General features: G+C 42.8%; 1 protein-coding gene across 1 annotated transcript in view; it reads right to left on the bottom strand.

The window, feature by feature from the left end:
* The window catches only part of npl (N-acetylneuraminate pyruvate lyase (dihydrodipicolinate synthase)), an 86708-nt gene extending 65910 nt beyond the window's left edge, over nt 1–20798 (bottom strand). Inside the window, exons 1-5 of the mRNA XM_084308426.1 lie at nt 20686–20798; nt 4179–4261; nt 2993–3066; nt 2076–2163; nt 1215–1272 (exon numbers count right to left, since the gene is read on the bottom strand). Of these exons, the coding sequence (XP_084164552.1) occupies nt 1215–1272; nt 2076–2163; nt 2993–3066; nt 4179–4261; nt 20686–20793 (411 nt within the window). The 5' untranslated portion in view covers nt 20794–20798. The remainder of the gene's footprint in view (nt 1–1214; nt 1273–2075; nt 2164–2992; nt 3067–4178; nt 4262–20685) is intronic.
* Between the last annotated feature and the right edge of the window lie 1334 nt (nt 20799–22132).

Below are 22132 nucleotides of genomic sequence, written 5' to 3'. Positions count from 1 at the left end.
TTTTATCCACTTTTTCTCCCATTTTCTATATTTTCTCCCATCCCAATTTCGTATCATCCAATTCAACCCTCCCCTGTCACGAACGCTGTTTCTTGCCTCCCACAAGCCGGCTGCAATGTGGACTAAGTCATACATAGCACAAGTCCCCTCCGGTACTTGAGGTAACAGCAGTCGCATCTTTTCACCTGCGCAGCTCGATCTCTCAGTGGCGAGGAGTAACGCGTGGGAGGCTCACGCTGCCCCCGACACTTCCTGATTCTACTGCGCAGGCGCACCAACCGACCTGTAGGAGTCGCTGTCCACAACGCCCAATCCCCACCCATCAGTTTCCCACCCCCTAATACGGGCAATGTGTATTAGTACGGACGACCAGCTAAACTGAAAGCAAATGTGGAGCGCTGGGCTCGAACAGGCAAGCCCAGCGTCTCCAGATTTCGTGGCGAGCGCCTTGCCCACTACGCCACGTAGCCGCCTATGGCATGTAATAGGTGTTGAGGTGGGCAAATAATAAATGAATACAAGGAAATAATTATACACAGAAAATTATAGACAGTTATAACGGGTACGCAGAGGAGACAGAGCATCAAAATGCTACAATGAAAATAAATGATACAATGTTGAAAGACTATCAGGTGATACATGTGGAGTCGCCAGCCGCTTCTTTTCACCTAAGCTTTTCAGCTAAGAGTTTCACTGGAGCGTAATGTGTGCAGAGGTTCACGCTATCTGCCCCAGATCCCCTCCTTGCTGAACAGGCACCCCAGCCAACCAGTAGGAGTCACTGTGGAAACGACCAGGACTCACACCCCACTGGCTTCCCACCCGTGGACACTGACAATTGTGTTTGTAGGGACGACTGACCATTGTCTCTTCCTTTGCCATGTACAAAAACAACAGTTGCTATGTTACTGGCAGCCATGCTGGGAGACTGAGAACTACACAAATATTCCGTGCAAGGCCTCTACTGTGTGTGCAATCGTTCTACTGAAAGAGACCTAAGAGATTAATTTTAACATGGCAAGAAAATCTTGTAACTCTTGGAATCGATTGAGCTGAACGGGTGATAAGATTATATGTCAGTCCAATCGTGCAATCCTCCCAAAAGCCCACCTACGAGCAGCTTGAAATAGGAGTGTGAAAATGTGTTGTTGTGCTGACATTGCTAGTGTACTGATTGGTGGTTAGTTAGGAGTCACATGATGTAAATAACTCACCAGTTCTTGGGAATCTTTTAGACTCATGCATCCCACATGCACAATCACTTGCTCCATTCTGTGGAGACATTCAGAAACTTAAATGGTAAAATAAATGGTGCATTTATACAGCGCTTTTATCCAAAGCGCTTTACAATTTTGTTCCACACATTCACCCATTCACTCACACATTCACACACTGACGGCGGAGACCTGCTCATTGGGAGCAATTAGGGCCCGGGGTTAAGTGTCTTGCTCAAGGACACTTCGACATGCTGCCCGGGAGGAGTGGGAATCGAACCGGGAACATTCCGATTACCAGACGACCGCTCTACCTCCTGAGCCACTGCCGCCCGACAACTTAATCCCACGGCAGTGGGTCAGCACTTGCCAACACAGCGATGACAACAATTACCCCTCCTCACTGATTGATAAGACTGTACAGATCTTATTGAAAATAATGTCTACGCAAAAATCGGCCAAAAATGATGGCTGGGTGATTAATCGAGTTTCTATTTCAATTACAACCTTGGCTTCCCACGATCAGGAAAAACAAGATAAAGCGATTATTGTGCTGCATGCCGTGTTGCTCTCATTTTATCTTGAGTTGTGAATACAGCACAAGTGAGAGGGAGGAGGGAGCCACGGCGTGTTTCTCCGCTTATTTTTAAGCGTCTTTGGTAACTTGTAGAAGATGACAGAAAGACAGCCTTTGGTCGAGGACAAAGGTAAAACAAATTCAGTCGTCGTCATAATATGGTGTTCTCAAATCAATGGGTAATAGTGTTTAATAATCATGATTTCAATATCAATCAAAAATAATAGTGATTATGATTTTATGATTATGAATCTAGCAGCCCTGCCACAAATTTGCCAACTTACTTCCCCTTGGCTTTCTCACACCATTCCTGCGCTAGAGTCTTCCTCTCCTCCACCGTGAGAGACATGCTCTCCCCAGTGGTGCCGTTCACTGGTAGGGGAGCAGAGGACAAACACATACATACTAGGGCTGGGCAATTAATCGAAATAAAATTGTGATCTCGATTCATAGACCTATGCAATCTCATTTATAAATTATGATGATTTATTTTCTTTAAAAAAATATATATATTTTGTTTTTTACTTTTTACTTAACTTTTTTAAATGATGACGATTCTGACTTGAGTTATTTTGTATGTTACAAGAGACTTTTAAGTTTAAGTCAAGCACTTTCATATATGTTATGTTTAAGTTTAAGTCAAGCACTTTGATTTTATTGAAAAAATAAGAATCTAACAATTCTTAGAGAGAAAAATCGTGATTCACATTTGAGCAAGAATCGCCCAGCCCTAATACATACAGTATCAAACAGTGACAGTGGATGGTGAAAGATAGAGCATCCATCAGGGTGATGTAGGAATATTGAGGTCCTTACGAAGACCAAGCCTTATCTAGAGTTGAGTTCAATACAAGGCTAATAACATGCCACTTATACAAAGCCAATAATCAGATAGGTGTAGGAAAGGTTGTTCAGCCTTGTTCAGCCAATGGTAAGGACAAAATGTATATTCTCTATTCTGTGAAGTCGTTGTTGTGTCTATTTTCAAAGGATCCTCACAACAGAAGGGATACTCTAAAAACAAACCACAACTGTAGACATACCAACAAGAAGGGGTCACGTGGTCCATGTATGACAAACAGCTAAATGATGATGTCCACACAGAAACAACTGAATGCAAAATGTATATTAAGAAAAGGTGAACATACATGTAACTACAGTCAGGCGAGGATAAACTCCCAAGGTATGTCTGTGAACTTACCAAATATATTATATACACCTTGTTTCTCCATCAAGTAATTGATATAAGGCCCGATCTCTGATAGGTTGATTTCACTGCAGATGTGGGACGAGATGTGAAAATGGCAACCAACAATTAAAACAACAAAAGAACACACAAACAACAACAAAGGGTAAAAAAAAGAAAACGAGTAAAAAAAAAACCTAAAAATCACTGACTGAACATATTAATTTCATACTGATATTGTAACATGAAATAATGCAATATCGCAAAGGCAATAAAAAGGGGAAAGTCTTCATTCATGTTCTTCCTGTACCCCATGACAGTTCTGTCAATATCTGTGGGGGCTCTGACTTTACGAGGCCATAACATGTTTGTGTGAACACTTACACCCAAATTAGGTTTTAATATTTTTTTTAAACACACATAGGTTTTAATAACACACATGTTATGGCCTCATAAAGTCAGATCCACATTCATTATCTATGGAACAGACCCAGGTTTTACATTTACATGCCAGTAAAGTCACAGATTGAAGGGTTCTTTCTCTGATTTCTAGCTTTAGAGTGGTGCATGCTCACAGTCACAAATACTGACAGTATCTACTAAAAACAATTGCAGTATGGTATGTATGCATATGATACCACTATTATCACGGATACGCCCAATAATAATCACAGCATATCATGGTAAAGCATGGAGCTGCAGTACTGTCTATCTGTATGTCATATATGTTATGATGAATTGAAAATGGGGGACCCTGATGTAAACAAGAGGAAAGTCTTTCTCTGGTCTGCATCCCCTTAACAATTGTATGTATTGAGCTGTACTGTACCCATTCTGCAATCTGTTAATAAAGTTTTCAATCAATCAATCAATCAATCAATGTTCTACAGTGAGGTGAGCAGGCAGCTATCCCATCAGAGGGGGTCTGTTAACCCACACTCCTGGATCTGTTTTTTTTTTATTAGTTTTACAAATAAATCAGAGGGGGTGGGGGTATAGAACACAAGGCTACAGTAAAGCAAACAATGTACATGTTATGACGAGTAAGTCAGCCGCATTGTTTTTTGGATTTCAGATTTTTTTTTAACAGACCATTTTGGAAGGTTGGTGCATGCATACACTCTTTCACCATAGGCCAGATTTGTGTGGCATTGTTGTGGCTAAAAGTGCCTTCCCAGGATACAGCTTTCAAATGACTTACCCTTGTGGAGTGAGTGGGGTAAAGGTAGCTGCAACAAGCCCTGTCAGCTTTTTACCAACAGCAGGAGTCATGACTGTGTTTGACTGAGAAGAGGGGGGGGGGGGAGGATGCAACAATCACTAACTTCCTTGAACACACAAAAATGTCAAAAGACTGTTTAGCGGTCCACAATTCAGTACTACATAGTTCACAGTTTTCAGCAATAATTGTATGATGTGTTTAGAAGGAAATCTCATAATTTCCTTTACACAGACCTTCATTGCACTTTTTTTTCAATATGTGTGTTTTTGGTAGATTTTTTATTTAAAATTTTCTTTTTGGCAGTCCGGTATAGAGAGAGAGGAAGTATGGGAGGATAGAGGGGGAAAGACATTCAGCAAAGGTCGCCGGGTCCGGGAGTCGAACCTGGGACGGCCGTGTTGCACTGCAGTGCTGTAATCTTTTATTAATAAACGTGTCAGACAGAGTGGCCGTAGGGGAGAGCAGGGTCGGTTGGGACACTTTTGTATCGACACAAAATAAGCTTCCATTACTCTCACAGTAATAGATTAATGGATTAATTACTCAATAATGTGATCGCTGAACAGATACAGGTGTCTGCTAACAATTTATTATGGTTTTAGAGCCCAACTCAAACATGAAAGGCACAATTTTGTTATAGATGTTGTAATCACGGCGAGATATACTCCAGACCTGGCTTATAGTGCTTGAAAAGGAAATTTGTTGATGCAAGTTTGTTAAAAAAATTATGTTTGAAATTTTGAAATCAAAAGATCCGTTCCCCGGTTTCCCACGCTGCCAGCCCATCAATCAACACGGCTGTGACGGATTCCTTCATCAGCGTGAGGATACTTCAGCCGGTAGATCCTGTTCTACCCTCATCGGAGTGTTAACCTTACTTCCTAGGTACGACGACTAACTCTAGCCTTGCTACTCAAACCTTGTTGAATTGCCTTGTCGCTAATCCTGTTCTCTCTGTGCCCCAGGACCACCGCCCCGGTGCTCCGCTCACATGGACACCCCATGCGCGGCACATGGAACGCACCATACCTCATACCAAGAACATTCTTGTACCTGTCGCACATTCCTGTTGTGAAACTGTCTGCTTGGGGAACCATAATTAAAACCCACCTAAACCGCTCCATTCTCTCTCCTCCTGTGTTCTGCAATTGGGCTCCGCCAAACCCCTATCCTAACAATAGAGAGTGCATTTTCCAATAATTACGCCTCACCAGGGCGGTCAGGACATCTTGTTCTGAGCAAAAAAACAGCCGTTGAAATATACACTTGAACACATTGGATCTATAATTTCATTTCAACCCTTTATTTAAACTCGAAAGGCAACTGAGGTTTCCTTCATTTACAGTTGCGTCGAGTGTACACAGAAATAAGCAAAGAAATAAAAAATAAAATAAAACCACAACATATAAATCTTAACAATAAGACAATGTGATGCCCACTAGAAGTGGTGTCACGTTAATATCATTAGATTATGTGTCAAAACGGTGTGAACATACTGGTAGAGGATTACCTCCATCAGAAACAAGGTAGAACAGTCATGTCATATTTAATGCGTATTACCGCTGCCATGTTTGGCGCGGGGGGTAGGGGGGGGGGGGGCTGGGGGGTGGTTTGTTGACGAGACAGCCTTGGCTCCCCCCTCCAGCACGCATACGAGTTAGCTGCCATCACCAACGTGAGGCGCTGGGCCATACACGTAGGAGGGGGGGTGGGTGCTGGGTGTGGGGGGGGCGCATGCCACTCTTATCTCCAAGAGGGCCTTCGACTCCAGCAGCTCTCAGTTCGACCTTAGAGTCGTCCAGGAATTTATTTTGGCTGACTGACTGGCAACATTTCCCCAGTCACGTCGATTTAAATTTGATTTTGAGTAGAGTGAATTATAACTCTATTGGTTTGAGTGGAGTGAGTTTTAACAACTCCGTCCAAATGACTGAATGCATTAGTCCAAGTGTCCAAGTGTCTTAGGTAGAAGAAACAATCCCCTCCACCAAAATTAAAATCTACCCAAATCAAAAGCCCTGGGTAGACAAATCCGTCCGTGAGGCTCTGAAAGTGCGCACATCAGCATACAACACCGGGCTGGTGACAGGCAACATGGAAGAACACAAGATGGCAAGATACAACGTCAGGAGAGCAGTAATAGAGGCAAAACGGCGTTACAGGGATAAAGTTGAACTTCAGTTTGAACAGGCTGACTCTAGAGGCATGTGGCAGGGCCTCAGAACAATGACAGACTACAAAGGCACCCCCCTCAAACTGAACAGTGACATCTCCTTAGCAAATGATCTCAATTCCTTCTATGCGAGGTTTGAGGCTGTGAATAACAACACCAGCCTACAAACCACGGCAATGGGGGGGGGGGGGGGGGTCTGCTGATGGAGACTCAGTGTTCAGGGTAACAGAGCATGAGGTGAGACGGATCTTTAAAAAAGTGAATATCAGGAAGGCAGCAGGACCGGACGGCATCCCCGGCCGCGTCCTAAAAGTCTGTGCCGACCAACTGGCCCCGGTATTCACTGACATCTTCAACCTGTCCTTGGAACAGGCTGTCATCCCCACCTGTCTGAAGAAGTCCACCATCATCCCTGTACCCAAAAAATCTACGCCCGCTTGCCTCAACGACTACCGCCCTGTAGCCCTCACCTCCATAGCCATGAAGTGCTTTGAGAAGCTAGTGAAGGGCTACATCTGTTCCTCCCTCCCCATCAACCTGGACCCTCTGCAATTTGCATATCGCCCCAACAGGTCCACGGAGGACGCCATAGCCCATGTGCTGCACACAGCAGCATCACACCTGGACAAGAGGCAGGGGAACTATGTGAGAATGCTGTTCATCGACTACAGCTCAGCATTCAATACCATAGTCCCCTCCAAACTCATAGCCAAGCTCAGGGACCTGGGCTTGAACTATGACCTGTGCCAGTGGGTCTTGGACTTCCTGACGGGCAGACCCCAGGTGGTAAGAGCCGGCAACTGCACCTCCTCATCCATCACGCTCAACATAGGGGCCCCCCAGGGCTGTGTTCTGAGCCCCCTCCTCTACTCCCTGTACACACATGACTGCGTAGCACAGCGGAACAACAACACCATCATCAAATTTGCTGATGACACAGTAGTGGTGGGCCTGATCTCTGCCAACGACGAAAGGGCCTACCTGGAAGAGGTAGAGAACCTGTCACAGTGGTGTCAGGAGAACTGCCTGTCCCTGAACGTCAGCAAAACAAAAGAGATGATTGTGGACTTCAGGAGGTCGGGGGTCAAGGACTACAGCCCCCTCAGCATCGACGGGGCACCGGTTGAGAGAGTGAACAGTTTCAAGTACCTCGGAGCCCACATATCCGAGGACTTGACATGGACCACACACATTGACAGTGTTGTGAAGAAGGCACGACAACGCCTCTACTTCCTCAGGCGCCTAAGGAAGTTCCAAGTCAGTCAGAAGATCCTTAGGAACTTCTACTCATGTACAATAGAGAGCATCCTGACCGGCAACATCACCTCCTGGTTTGGGAATAGCACTGCACAAGACCGTAGCAGACTACAAAGAGTGACACGCTCAGCCGAACGCACAATTGGAGGGGGGCTTCCCACCCTCCAGAACATTTACAACAAGCGGTGCAAGGGGAAGGCTAAGAGAATTATTAAGGACTCGAGCCACCCGAACAACTGCCTCTTTGAACTGCTGCGGTCAGGCAAGCGATACCGGAGTCTTAAGGCGAGCACAGAAAGACTCAGAAGAAGCTTCTATCCCCAGGCCATCAGGCTGCTAAACGAACAATAATCGCTAAACGAACAATAATCACTATGCAACAACCATCAAATGCACACAGCACACACACCCACACTCACTCAAACAAACAACACACTGCAGCACCCACTCTCCACACTTTAGATCACACAAACACACTTACACTTTATATTTATTGATAAAGGATTTGCACTGCAACTCGTACACCTACTGTGAATTGTACCTAAATTGCACCTCGTCCCATTTCCCCATTTCTGCCTTGCACTATATAGTATTGTATATTAGTACACTGCACAGTATTGTATATTGTATGGTAGCTACGTCTATTCTGCATCGAGCATTGTACATATGTCTAAACTGAACACTGTGACCTCTTTTTTTTTACTTCTAATTTTACTATGTTTTTATTTCATACTTATCTTGTCTTGCACAGTCTCTGGAGCGCAACAGTAAGAAGCATTTTGTACAAAAGTATTCTGTACTTCTGTATGACAACTATTAAAGAAACTTGAAACTTGAAACTTAATCAGTTCATTTTGGTAGGTCCTGTGTGCGGTAAACAGATCCAAAATCTTCTTATTGCAATCCCAAAAGCTTCGATAATCCAAATGCCCACGACTTCAAGTTGGCAGCCCGATTGAAATGTCGCAGAGGCAGATAGGGTTAGCCTTATTCTGCTTCCTTGACGAAAATATGCAATCCACTGATTAGATCCATTTCGAGTTGATTTGAGTATAGTCCGATAACCGGCACAAAGCACAGAGCACAGCAGCGTCAGGCTTCATGAAGGCAGTAGGGGCGGCGGTAGGAACGGCCTTGAGGAGCCTGGGGAGAGGAGAGAAATGCGACTGTCTCTGGGAAGGCTGGGAACATGGACTTGTGTTCAGTGGCTTCGCCTTCTAGGGAACCGTACTTTGCTGCCTACAGGCACACGAGGCGAGCTGATCCTCACAACCGAGAGGATTCAGAACCAGTAACAACATGTCTGCGCCTCCCTTTGTCCATGACTAACTACAACCTGTTTCATAGGTGGGTAATACATTACAAAACACACATAAAGGTTAACAAGGATACATGCAATGTCAAAGGCCCAATGAGGTGATGTTTGAGTCAAGTTTAAGACGACAAGTAAAGTGATTTAGAAGTTGACCGTCTATTAATGGCGCCGCGTCGTGGTACATTAAAATAGTGTTGAAATACAATTGCCCATTTAATCATTAAAGTGTCGGAGTTAAGTATCTCCAAGGGGATTATAAAGGTTAGGTTTGGGAAATATGTACTGTTTGAGTTGAAATGTTGTTCGGTACATGAATATTGACATATTTGGTACAAGTGTTAAAAGGTGGTTTAGAGGACTAGAATTAGGCCACACTAGCTAGAAGTAGCTAGACACTGGAGCTGTCCCACATGCTCTCTCTCTCTCTCTCTCTCTCTCTCTATCCCGCTCTCCGTTAAATGTAAATATAAATCTATTCCTTTGGGTTTCACCATGGTCACGGTTTAGCAAATTCCTAGTAAGGCTGAGATCGGCCATATACATATATATATATATAAATGTACTTTCGATGCACATTTGATTAGAGGTTCAACCGAACTTGAGCTGGAACACAAATATGAGTGACACTGAGGTGTTGAGGTATTCCTGTGCACTATAGAATAGTGGATATGACTGATGATAAACGAATGATGATAAAGGTAACAGCTATTGATGATGTAAGGAATTGTTTGACAGACAATTAGAATGACAGTGTTATTAAAAGAAGACATACGATGGTCTCTTCCAATATGCCTAGACAGAGGTTAACAGGAGAATGCTCCCTTTTCGCGTGCTTATATTTAAGACATCTAATACCGTAATTCCTCTAATAGTGACCGGTATTCAATTACAAACCGGGTCTCTATTAATGGCCGGGTGCGCTCTTGAGCTAAGCAATTATAAGCCGACCTCCTAATACAAGCCGGGTTACTAATATACTGAGCTGCATACTGAGCTGCTAAGCTAAAGTTACTTGATTTCACTTTGAAAACGTTGAAATGACCAGTGACCACCTGTAATTGCACTGTTTACTATTTCATACAGTACTTGGTTTCAATAAATGAACCCAGTACATTTTACTGGGTTCAAACTGACACAAAATGTTGATTTATTCATTATGATCCGTTTGAAAATTAGAAATATAGGCCTCTCTCTTATACATGCCTCCTCCTAATAAAAGCCTGGTACCCGCTACAGTTTAAGCAAATACAAGCCCGGGTCACTATTAGAGGAATTACGGTATGTATAAAGACATAATTAATTACAATGTACAGTATATAATGCTGGATAACTACATTTGAAAGGAAAATGCTATTTGAAGTGAACCAGGGTATCCTAAAAGGGTAGAATGTGTACTGCAATGATGAATATGCTTTTGAATTGATGACAAGAACGGAACTATAATGGAATGTATTAAAAGTAATGTAAAATAATTTAACTAAGTGATGGTATAATGTTATGATGATTGATTGAAGATTCTCATGAATAAATAAGTGCTGTTGTAATAAACACAACCGAGAGGATTCAGAACCAGTAACAACATGTCTGCGCCTCCCTTTGTCCATGACTAACTACAACCTGTTTCATAGGTTGAACATATCTCTGCTAGCCATATCCTGGTACCTGTAACAACAACAAGGCGAGGCAAAAAGTAAGGATAACAAATAAAGTAAAACACGTACAACTTGATTGACAAAGGTTGGAGATCAAGGTTTTAAACTCTGCAACAGAGGGGAGAATCTCAAGCTTTATTAAGGACTGTTCCAAGCCAACTCGAGGGACCTTAAGGACCAGCCAGTCGCTAGAACGGATTCAATCATTGAAAGGTCATTACGTTAGATTACCAGCATTCTATGTTTCTAGAAGAAACAACCTGGTCATTGATGGCTTTGATTGATTGATTGAAAAGTTTATTAACAGATTGCAGAATGGGTACAGTACAGTACAGCTCAATACATACAATTGTTAAGGGGATGCAGACCAGAGAAAGACTTTCGTCTTGTTTACATCAGGGTCCCCCATTTTCAATTCATCATAACATATATGACATGCATGACATACAGATAGACAGTACTGCTACATCTATACATTTATGACATATCAGATTTGCAAATACAGTACTGTTTGTGATACAAAAGTGTCCAGAAAAAGAGTGTATATACATTTGCCGTAGAAACTGTACATTGGAGGAGGTTGGGTGGGTGGGGTGGGGTTGGGTGGGTTGGGTGAGGGCTGTACATTGGAGGTGGGGGGGGGGGGGGGGGGGTTGGGTAGGGGACACACACACATTTTACACTGTACATTGGAATACTGACAAAGCCTTACTTGGTCATTTACTGTACAACTAGGTTAGGACATTTGTAGGGGCCAGTTTCGAATTGCAGTCTCACGTAGGTGTTTTTTGAGAGTGTTTTTGAAAGTGGGTAGTGATTCACATTCCTTTACAGCTTTAGGTAGGGCGTTCCACATTGATGTGGCATAATTGCGAAACGTGTTTAGTCCCTTGTTTGAGCCGAATCTGGGTTTTACATGATTTGTGGAGCTCCCTCTGGTGTTGTGATCGTGGTATTCACTGACCTTTGGGAAGTATTTTGACATGTACATGGGTACCTTGGTCGCGTAGTGTATCTTGTAGACCAGGCCCATTGCAAGTTGCTGTACTCTGTCGTCTACTCTAAGCCATCCTAGGTTGTCAAAGTGGGCAGGGGTGAGGTGGATTCTAGGAGTTAGGTCAAGCAGTAGTCTGACTAGCTTGTTTTGAGATGTTTGTAATTTGTTTTTTAGTGCCTTTGAGGTGCTTTGGTACCATGAGGTGCAAGCATAGTCGTAGTACCCTTGAATAAGTGCTCCTGCTAGAGTCTTCAGGGTATTCTTGTTTACCAGAGAGGAGATCCGGTACAAGAATCGCGTTCGTTGGTTGACTTTTTTTTATTACATTGGATGCCATTTTGTCACAGGAAAGATTAGCCTCTAGGATGGAACCCAGGTAGGTAATTTCATCTTTCCTTGTGATAATATTGTCACCCACTGCAACCGAGAAGCCGTCGGTCTTGCTGAGTTTGTTATTTGAACCGAAGAGAATGGACTCTGTTTTGCCCATGTGTAATGATAGTTTGTTGTCGGCGAGCCATATGCAGATTTTGCCTAGTTCCGAGCTGAGGGCTTTTTCAACCTGTACCTTGTTCTTGTCAGAGACCAGCAGGGCTGAGTCGTCCGCAAACAGGAACAAGTTGCAGTCACAAGCTGACGACATGTCATTTGCATAAATTAGGAATAGTAGCGGTCCTAGTGTAGCCGGTGTGATCTTGTCTGCGTTGTGTTTAGTCGATTCGACCCCTGTTAAGGGATCGCCCTGAGTGGGAGTTGAACCCCGGACGCCCGCGTCACGGGCGGCATCACAGACCACTAAGCAAGAAGTGAATTCACTTCTTGCTTCCGGGTCTGGATGCCTCTGGGGAGTGAGTTTACTTGCAGTACCGCTTACCATCCACAGCCATGTCACTACTTGTACCCGTGACTGTGGATATACTGCGGTACCTCCGTTACACTCACCCCCCTAAACTCACTCCACCCAGGGCATCCGGGTCTAACGGCACCACGTGTAGCCGGTGTGATCTTGTCTGCGTTGTGTTTAGTCGATTCGACCCCTGTTAAGGGATCGCCCTGAGTGGGAGTTGAACCCCGGACGCCCGCGTCACGGGCGGCATCACAGACCACTAAGCAAGAAGTGAATTCACTTCTTGCTTCCGGGTCTGGATGCCTCTGGGGAGTGAGTTTACTTGCAGTACCGCTTACCATCCACAGCCACGTCACTACTTGTACCCGTGACTGTGGATATACTGCGGTACCTCCGTTACACTCACCCCCCTAAACTCACTCCACCCAGGGCATCCGGGTCTAACGGCACCACGTGTAGCCGGTGTGATCTTGTCTGCGTTGTGTTTAGTCGATTCGACCCCTGTTAAGGGATCGCCCTGAGTGGGAGTTGAACCCCGGACGCCCGCGTCACGGGCGGCATCACAGACCACTAAGCAAGAAGTGAATTCACTTCTTGCTTCCGGGTCTGGATGCCTCTGGGGAGTGAGTTTACTTGCAGTACCGCTTACCATCCACAGCCACGTCACTACTTGTACCCGTGACTGTGGATATACTGCGGTACCTCCGTTACACTAGTATGCTTCCTTGTGGAACACCACAGCTCACTGTGAGGGGGGGGGGATAGGGTACCGTTTACTTCCACCATCTGTTCCCTCCCCTCCAGGTAGGATTGTATCCAGCTCACTGATAAACTATCAAAACCAATTGCTTTTAGCTTGTCAATCAGAATGGCATAGCTGAGTTGCCTGGAGAAACCTGGGGAGACACTGAAGAGAAGGTGAGGAGCGTCATGGTGGACAAGCTCAAGCTACAGAGGGACATTGAGATGGAGAGGGTGCACCGAACAGGGAAACCTGGGGAGGGACGCGAGAGACCAAGACCCATTGTGGTGACATTTTCAAAATACAAGGACAGATCAGCGGTTCTTCAGAGAGCCAAAGAACTCAAAGGGACAAACATTTACATAAACGAGGACTACACAGACGCTGTCCGTCTGAAAAGAAAAGAACTGTTGCCCAAGATGAGAGCTGCTCGTGAGAGAGGAGAGATCGCCTTTCTGAGGTATGACAGACTGATAATCCGACCCCGAAGTAGCACCCCAAAGCAGCCGAGGGACAGTTGAATGGTTGTTGCCCTTGCCACACATAAACATTATGAATATAGTATACAATGCTAATTAATACTAACCTACCCAAAAAGGGGTTAAAGATGGCACATATAAATATATGTAGCATAAGAAACAAGCTAGCTGAGATATCAGAGATTTTACTATCAGACAATTTCCATATTTTAGCTATATCAGAAACACACCTTGATTCTACATTTGAGGATGGGGCATTGCAAATTGATGGATACAACATTTTTAGAAAGGACAGGAATGCATTTGGGGGAGGGGTTGCTTTTTATATTCAGAATCTTATTCCAGTGAAGATTAGGGAAGATTTAATGAATAATGAAATTGAAACATTATGGCTGCAAGTACACTTGCCTCATTTGAAGCCTATGTTGATTGGTTGCTGTTATAGACCACCTAGTGCAAATAATGTGTATCTAGAACAAATATGTGACATGTTGGACCAAGTGTGTGATTTGAGTAATGAGATTTATTTTATGGGTGACCTTAACATCGATTGGTTTTCATTGAAATGCCCATTGAAAAAACGACTTCTAACTGTAGCAAATGCATGTGGTCTATCACAGGTAATTAACAAACCAACTAGGATATGTTTGAAAAAGGATGGTAACCAGGTCTCCACCTGCATTGATCACATTTTTACTAACAATGCAGAGCTATGTTCCAAGGCGGTATCTGTAACTGTTGGTTGTAGCGACCATAACTTAATTGCTATTGTAAGGAAGACTAAAATGCCAAAACTGGGACCTAAAATAATTTACAAAAGATCGTATAAAATGTTTAATCAAGACAGCTTTGTGAAGGATGTTGAAAATCTATGTTGGTCAAAGGTGTTGAGGGAAAAAGATCCTGAAAAATCTCTATGGGAATTTGATACCATTTTTATGCCACTTGTTGACAAACATGCACCATTGAGAAAGTTTACCGTCAGAAGCGTCAGAACACCATGGTTGGATGATGAACTAAAAGAATATATGATAGAACGTAATCGAGCTAAATTAATAGCAAATACATCAGGTTATAAATCAGACTGGGAGGTATATTGTAAATTAAGAAATGTTGTTACAAAATGTAATAAAAAGAAGAAGAAATTGTATTATGAAAATAGGTTTAATTATATAAAAAATGACAGTAAATTATTATGGAATACTCTAAATGAAATAATGGGCAGGAATAAGAAACCTACCCCATCCTTTCTAGAAACAGAAGGAAAATTCCTCACCAAACCAGTTGAGATTGCTAATCATATTAACAATTATTTTATTGGAAAAGTAGATAATTTAAGGAATAATATGCAAACAATAGATAATGAAAAATCTTATTTATTAATAAAGAATAAAATAATGAAAGATAAAAATTGTCAATTTAATTTTGATAGTGTGACTATAAGTAATGTAGAACATATGTTAAGTACCACTAAAAACAAACCACCAGGTGTTGACGGTCTTGACGGGAAACTTCTGAAATTGGTCCCTGATTTAATTGCCCCTGCTATCTGTCATATTATAAATCAATCCTTTAGTGAATGTTTGTATCCGCAACAGTGGAAAACTGCCAAAGTAATACCACTGCCAAAAAAATTGAAATTGCCATTCTCAGGATCTAATAGTCGTCCCATAAGTTTACTGCCAGTTTTAAGTAAACTGATGGAAAGAATAGTAAGTGAACAGATTAAAAGCTACTTTTATTTTAACACATTGACCACTGATTTTCAACATGCATATCGTGAAGGACATTCAACAGCGACTGCATTAACCCAAATGACGGATGATTGGCTGAAAGAGATAGATAAAAAGAAAATGGTTGGAGCTGTCTTGCTTGATTTTACTGCAGCATTCGACATCATAGATCACAAATTCTTACTTAAAAAACTTGAATGTTACGGTTTCTCCTCATCTGCACTATCTTGGATGCAAACTTATTTAGCAAACCGGAAACAAATAGTTTTTTTTAATGGGAGTTACTCAGAAGTTAAAACGGTAAGGTGTGGAGTACCCCAAGGAAGTTGCCTTGGGCCTTTGCTCTACACCATATTTACAAATGACATGCCTCTTGTCCTAAATAAGTCCTATATTTCTATGTATGCGGATGATTCAACGATTTACACATCAGCCTCAACAGCCAATGAATTAAATACGGTCCTAAAGGCAGAGTTGCAATCAGTGATGGAATGGATAAAGAATAACAAACTAGTTCTAAACATATCAAAGACAAGTAGCATCATTTTCGGTTCAAACCATACTCTAAGAACGAACCCAGTCTTGAAACTTTTGATAAGTGATGTGGTAATTAATCAAGTCCAGGAGACTAAACTCCTAGGGGTAACATTAGACAGTAAATTGTCATGGTCACACCATATAAACAATATAGTAGTGAAAATGGGAAGAGGGATTTCTGTTGTTAAAAGATGTGCTCATTTGTTACCACTAAATTCTATCAAACAGGTAATTCAAGCTCTGGTTGTCAAATCTTGACTATTGTCCTGCAGTATGGTCGAATGTAACGACGAATAAACTGAAAAAATTACAAATGGTACAAAACAAAGCAGCACGTATAGCGCTTCGCTGTGAGTACAGAACACGCGTCCATTTTCCTTTCACCAAAGTACAAACAAAGAATCAAAAGCACTCCCGTAGTCTCGCGAGAGGTGCAGAAATGGGATTTGACGTCAGAGGAGACGCTACAGGCTGCGTTTGACTGCACAGACTGGAGCGTGTTCCGCGACACAGATAACATTCATGTCTACACGGAGACAGTGCTGGACTATGTTCGTACTATGGTGGAAGAAACAATCCCCACTACCAAAATGAGAGTTTACCCAAATCAAAAACCCTGGGTAGACAAATCCGTCCGTGAAGCTCTGAGAGCGCGCACCAAAGCATACAACGACGGCCTAGTGGCAGGCAACATGAATGACCACAAGGTGGCGCGATACAACGTAAGGAGGACAGTGACAGAGGCCAAACGACGCTACAAGGATAAAATTGAACTCCAGTTTGAACAGGCTGACTCTAGAGCTATGTGGCAGGGGCTCAAAAACGATGACAGACTACAAAGGCGCCTCCCTCAAACTGAACAGTGACATCTCCTTAGCAAATGACCTCAATACCTTCTATGCGAGGTTTGATGCTGGTAATAACAACACCAGCCCACAAGCCACGGCAATGGGGGGGGGGGGGGGTCGGCTGCTGATGGAGACGCAGTGTTCAGGGTAACAGAGCATGAGGTGAGGCGGACCTTTAAAAAAGTGAATATCAGGAAGGCAGCAGGTCCGGACGGCATCCCCGGCCGCGTCCTAAAAGTCTGTGCCGACCAACTGGCCCCAGTATTCACTGACATATTTAACCTGTCCTTAGAACAGGCTGTCATCCCCACCTGCCTGAAGAAGTCCACTATTATCCCTGTACCCAAAAAATCCAAGCCTGCTTGCCTCAACGACTACCGCCCTGTAGCTCTCACCTCCATAGCCATGAAGTGCTTTGAGAAGCTAGTAAAGGGCTACATCTGCTCCTCCCTCCCCATCAACATGGACCCCCTGCAATTTGCATACCGCCCCAACAGGTCCACGGAGGACGCCATAGCCCATGTGCTGCACACAGCAGCATCACACCTGGACAAGAGGCAGGGGAACTATGTGAGAATGCTATTCATCGACTACAGCTCGGCATTCAATACCATAGTCCCCTCCATACTCATAGCCAAGCTCAGGGACCTGGGCTTGAACTATGACCTCTGCCAGTGGGTCTTGGACTTCCTGACTGGCAGACCCCAGGTGGTGAGAGCAGGCAACTGCACCTCCTCATCCATCACCCTCAACATAGGGGCCCCCCAGGGCTGTGTTCTGAGTCCCCTCCTCTACTCCCTGTACACACACGACTGTGTGGCTCAGCGGAGTAGCAATACAATCATCAAATTTGCTGACGACACAGTGGTGGTGGGCCTGATCTCTGCCAACGACGAGAGGGCCTACCTGGAAGAGGTCAAGGTCCTGGCGGGATGGTGCCAGGAAAACAGCCTCTCCCTGAACGTCAGCAAAACAAAGGAGATGATTGTGGACTTCAGGAGGTCGGGGGTCAAGGACTACAGCCCCCTCAGCATCGACGGGGCACCGGTTGAGAGAGTCAACAGCTTTAAGTACCTCGGAGCCTACATATCCGAGGACTTGACATGGACCACACACATTGACAGTGTTGTGAAGAAGGCACGACAACGCCTCTACTTCCTCAGGCGCCTAAGGAAGTTCCAAGTCAGTCAGAAGATCCTTAAGAACTTCTACTCATGTACAATAGAGAGCATCTTGACTGGCAACATCACCTCCTGGTTTGGGAATAGCACTGCACAAGACCGAAGCAAACTACAAAGAGTGACACGTTCAGCCGAACGCACAATTGGAGGGGGGCTCCCCACCCTCCAGAACATTTACAACAAGCGTTGCAAGGGCAAGGCTAAGAGAATCATTAAAGACTCCAGTCACCCGAACAACTGCCTCTTTGAACTGCTGCGGTCAGGCAAGCGATACCGGAGTCTCAAGGCGAGCACAGAAAGACTCAGAAGAAGCTTCTATCCCCAGGCCATCAGGCTGCTAAACGAACAATGAACACTACACAACAACCACCAAACGCACATAGCACACACATCCACACGCACACACTCACTTTAAACAAACACACTGTAGCACCCACTCCACACACTTTATAGCACACACCCACTTTAAACAAACACACTGTAGCACCCACTCCCCACACTTTATATTTATTGATGAAGGATTGCACTACAACTCGTACACCTTACTGTAAATTGTACCTAAATTGTACCTCATCCCATTTCTGCTTTGCACTATATAGTACTGTACATTAGTACACTGCATAGTATTGTATATTATATGGTAACTCAGAACATTGTACATATGTCTATACCGAACACTGTGACCTCATTTTCTTCTTCTAAATTACATGCTATACTATGTTATTTGATACTATCTTGTCTAGCACAGTCTCTGGAGCGTAACAGTAAGAAGCATTTTGTATGAAAGTATTCTGTACTTCTGTATGACAACTATTAAAGAAACTTGAAACTTGAAAACTTGAGAACTAATGTTGCAGCGATGCACAGTTGTTTAACTTGGTTACTTGTCAAACATAAATTACTCTGCTCACTCCTTGTATTCACTAGGAATATTCTTGTTACAAAGATCCCCTCAATTTTATATAACAATTTATCAATAAGTATTGACAGACACAACCATTCCACCAGACATGCTTCTGCACGAAGTTTTACACTTCCAAAAGTGAGGTCGAATGCAATGAAGTGAACTGTCATGTTCTGTGGTATGCAGGAATGGAACTCTCTTCCCAGACATGTTAAGCAGGAGAATAGTAAATGTCGTTTCAAAATCGTGGTAAAACAACATTTTCAACCAAAGAAATTGACATTCCCTAATAGATAGTGTGTACGTAAATGAAAATGTATGTGTCTGATAAAGAGATAGGTATATATGGATGAAATATATATGGATGAAAAGGCATGTGTCTGATAGGGATATATTATTAAAATATTGTATAATTGGCTGATATGAACATAGATAATGTATGTAAAAGCTAAATAGTATATTATGCTGTATTGTATTATGAATTAATTATGAGTAGGTATTATTGTATTGTATTATGAATTCATTCATAAGGAGTATATATTTTTATATTGTATTATGAATTTGATTAGGGTTTTTATTGTTGTTTTAATTGTCTGTATGACATGTAAATGTTGTGAGTGTATAAGGGTTTTTATTGTTGTTTTAATTGTCTGTATGACATGTAAATGTTATGAGTGTATAAGGGTTTTTATTGTTGTTTTAATTGTCTGTATGACATGTAAATGTTGTGAGTGTATAAGTCTGTAACTGTATTTTATGTGTTATGGACCCCAGGAAGAATAGCCCCAGCACTGCTGTGGCTAATGGGGATCCAAATAAACTTAAACTTAAACTATGCTTTGCTTGGTGCCAGATTTTGATGTCAGTTCTATTGAAGCCTGTATTAAAATTCTAAATATAGGCTACAGGGTATCTGAGGAAATAATTACATGAACCAATATATAAAATGTTAACATCCGACCAAGAATAACTTGTTTAAATGAGAGGTCATAAACTAGGAGGTTTTCACACTTCTTCACCAATGTGCATTCATGGCATGGCATGGCAATAGTTTCCTAAAAGGAAGTAGCTTACCAATAAGGGCCTTAAAAATTAACAAATACTTTAGTTTGTTGTGCCTCTCCATCAGAGAGGGCCAAGCAATCTTCTCATAAAGGACACAGGAGTGTCGTTAGTGACAAATCTGAGGGCAGAGTGATAGACAGAGTCCAGGGATTTAAGGTTACCATACCATACCTAGGTTATATATAATCACCCCAAAGTCTCCAATAATCAGCAATAGTTGATTAGCCTTCAATCGTGCGTTTTCAATAGTCACTCACAAACAATGCTGTCCTAACTGACCCGGGTAACTGTCCCCGGGTAACTGTCCTAACCGTCCATGGGTAACTGTCCCAACCGTCCCATGTAGAGCAGACACACTTTGCACTCCTGTCCAATCAACACAAATGAAGACAGCTACAGTAACTAACATCTGATAGTTCAGAAAATAAGATTTTCAATTATATGTATTTTGTATGTGGACAACAAAACACAGTAGGGTAGAAGAAAAGCAACATAACAGGTATACAATTACTAAAAGGCTGCTAATTACAATATAATATACATTATGAGGAACAGGCAGAAGGTCTCCACTTTTATCTTGCAAGTAAATGGAGGGTGAGGTAGGTCGGTATGTGCATGATGAATGGCATAGTAGGCAATGGGCATAGCTACTTTCTAATAAGCGAAAAATACGACCCCGCCCTTCATGTTTCATGAATAAAGTATCTATCTATCTATCAAGAGCGATAGTAAATCCGCATACGAGTCCGACTGTACCTGGAGTAGAGCTAGTAGTCCCTGTTGTTGTGTAGATGTGGACATCAAGTGTGTGCGCCACTGCGCTCTGAAAAAGCCTTGTTGAATTGTTGTTGACAGACCTGTCATGTGAGAGACATGTGGAAGACGAGCGTCCTGTCAAGTGACCTCGAATGTAAACATGGGAAATGTAGTCATAATACGAACATAATTTGGCTGATAAATATGGGCTTCCGAAATATTTCATAGACATGATTGAGTACCCAGCACTATCATTACTTGTATATACACTGGTTGAGCTCATATGTGACAGATTTATAATTATTTAGGGTAACAATGTGCTTTACACGATTCTCGAAGTCAACTTCCTATCTGTTGTTGCTACGCAACTACGGCGTGGGGGAAACATGCACTGAACGCTTCATTTAGTGCAGAAACAGATCGGAAAAGCGGCAAACACAATCAAGGGTAATTTTCTTCAGTGCATCACAATGCCAACGAGCTGCTGTGTTACGTTTTGTACTAATAACAAAAACAAAAATCCAAATCGCAAGTTTTATACCTTCACGACTCGAGGCATCACGGAGGAAAAAGTGGCTGGCTAGCTCTAGTTCATGACAGCTAGCATAGCTTGTCCAACAATGTAGTAGTAGGCCTACTACAGTACCGATAGCCGATAGGAGCTTATCTAATCTTAGTAGATGTTTGATCAGGTAGTGGTACACATTTGGGTATTCGAGAGATGGCCATGTCTGGGTTGTTTCCCACCCACTCAACCACCTCAAATGTACAGTTCCCCCACCCACCCACCCAACCTCGTCCAATGTACAGTTTCTACGACAAATGTATACTCTCTTTTCTGTTCAAGTTTCTTTAATAGTTGTCATACAGAAGTACAGCATACTTTTATACAAAATGCTTCTTTCTGTTACGCTCCAGAGACTTCTGGACTCTTTTTGTATCACAAACAGTACTGTATTTGCAAATCTGGTATGTCATAGATGTAGCAGTACTGTCTATCTGTATGTCGTGTGTCATGTTATGATGAATTGAAAATGGGGGACCCTGATGTAAACAAGACGAAAGTATTTCTCTGGTCTGCATCCCCTTAACAATTGTTTGAGCCGTACTGTACCCATTCTGCAATCTGTTAATAAAGTTTTCAATCAATCAATCAATCAATGGTCTGCAGGTGTCTTGTATGGACATGATTTCAAGTCAATCAGGGCGAGCTTTGACTCATATCTCGCCTTAGAATCACCAGAAAGGCTTTCGAAATGGTGAAATGCCATGTTGGCCTCAATAGTTTCAAAACAAATGATGTGAAAAGGTTATGAAATGATTGAACAAGAATGTGATAAAACATGTAATAAGAACGGAGCTCAACGCATACATTTGATCGTCGAAATCCGTTTGTTTCCCCAATACCAAGATGGCGGCGGTCTCGTGACGTCAGCGTGTCTTCGAG

Source organism: Notolepis coatsorum (assembly GCF_963971535.1).
Source record: "Notolepis coatsorum genome assembly, chromosome: 2".
In the NCBI taxonomy this organism is placed as follows: domain Eukaryota; kingdom Metazoa; phylum Chordata; class Actinopteri; order Aulopiformes; family Paralepididae; genus Notolepis; species Notolepis coatsorum.
This window is presented reverse-complemented; position numbering and strand designations above follow the sequence as displayed.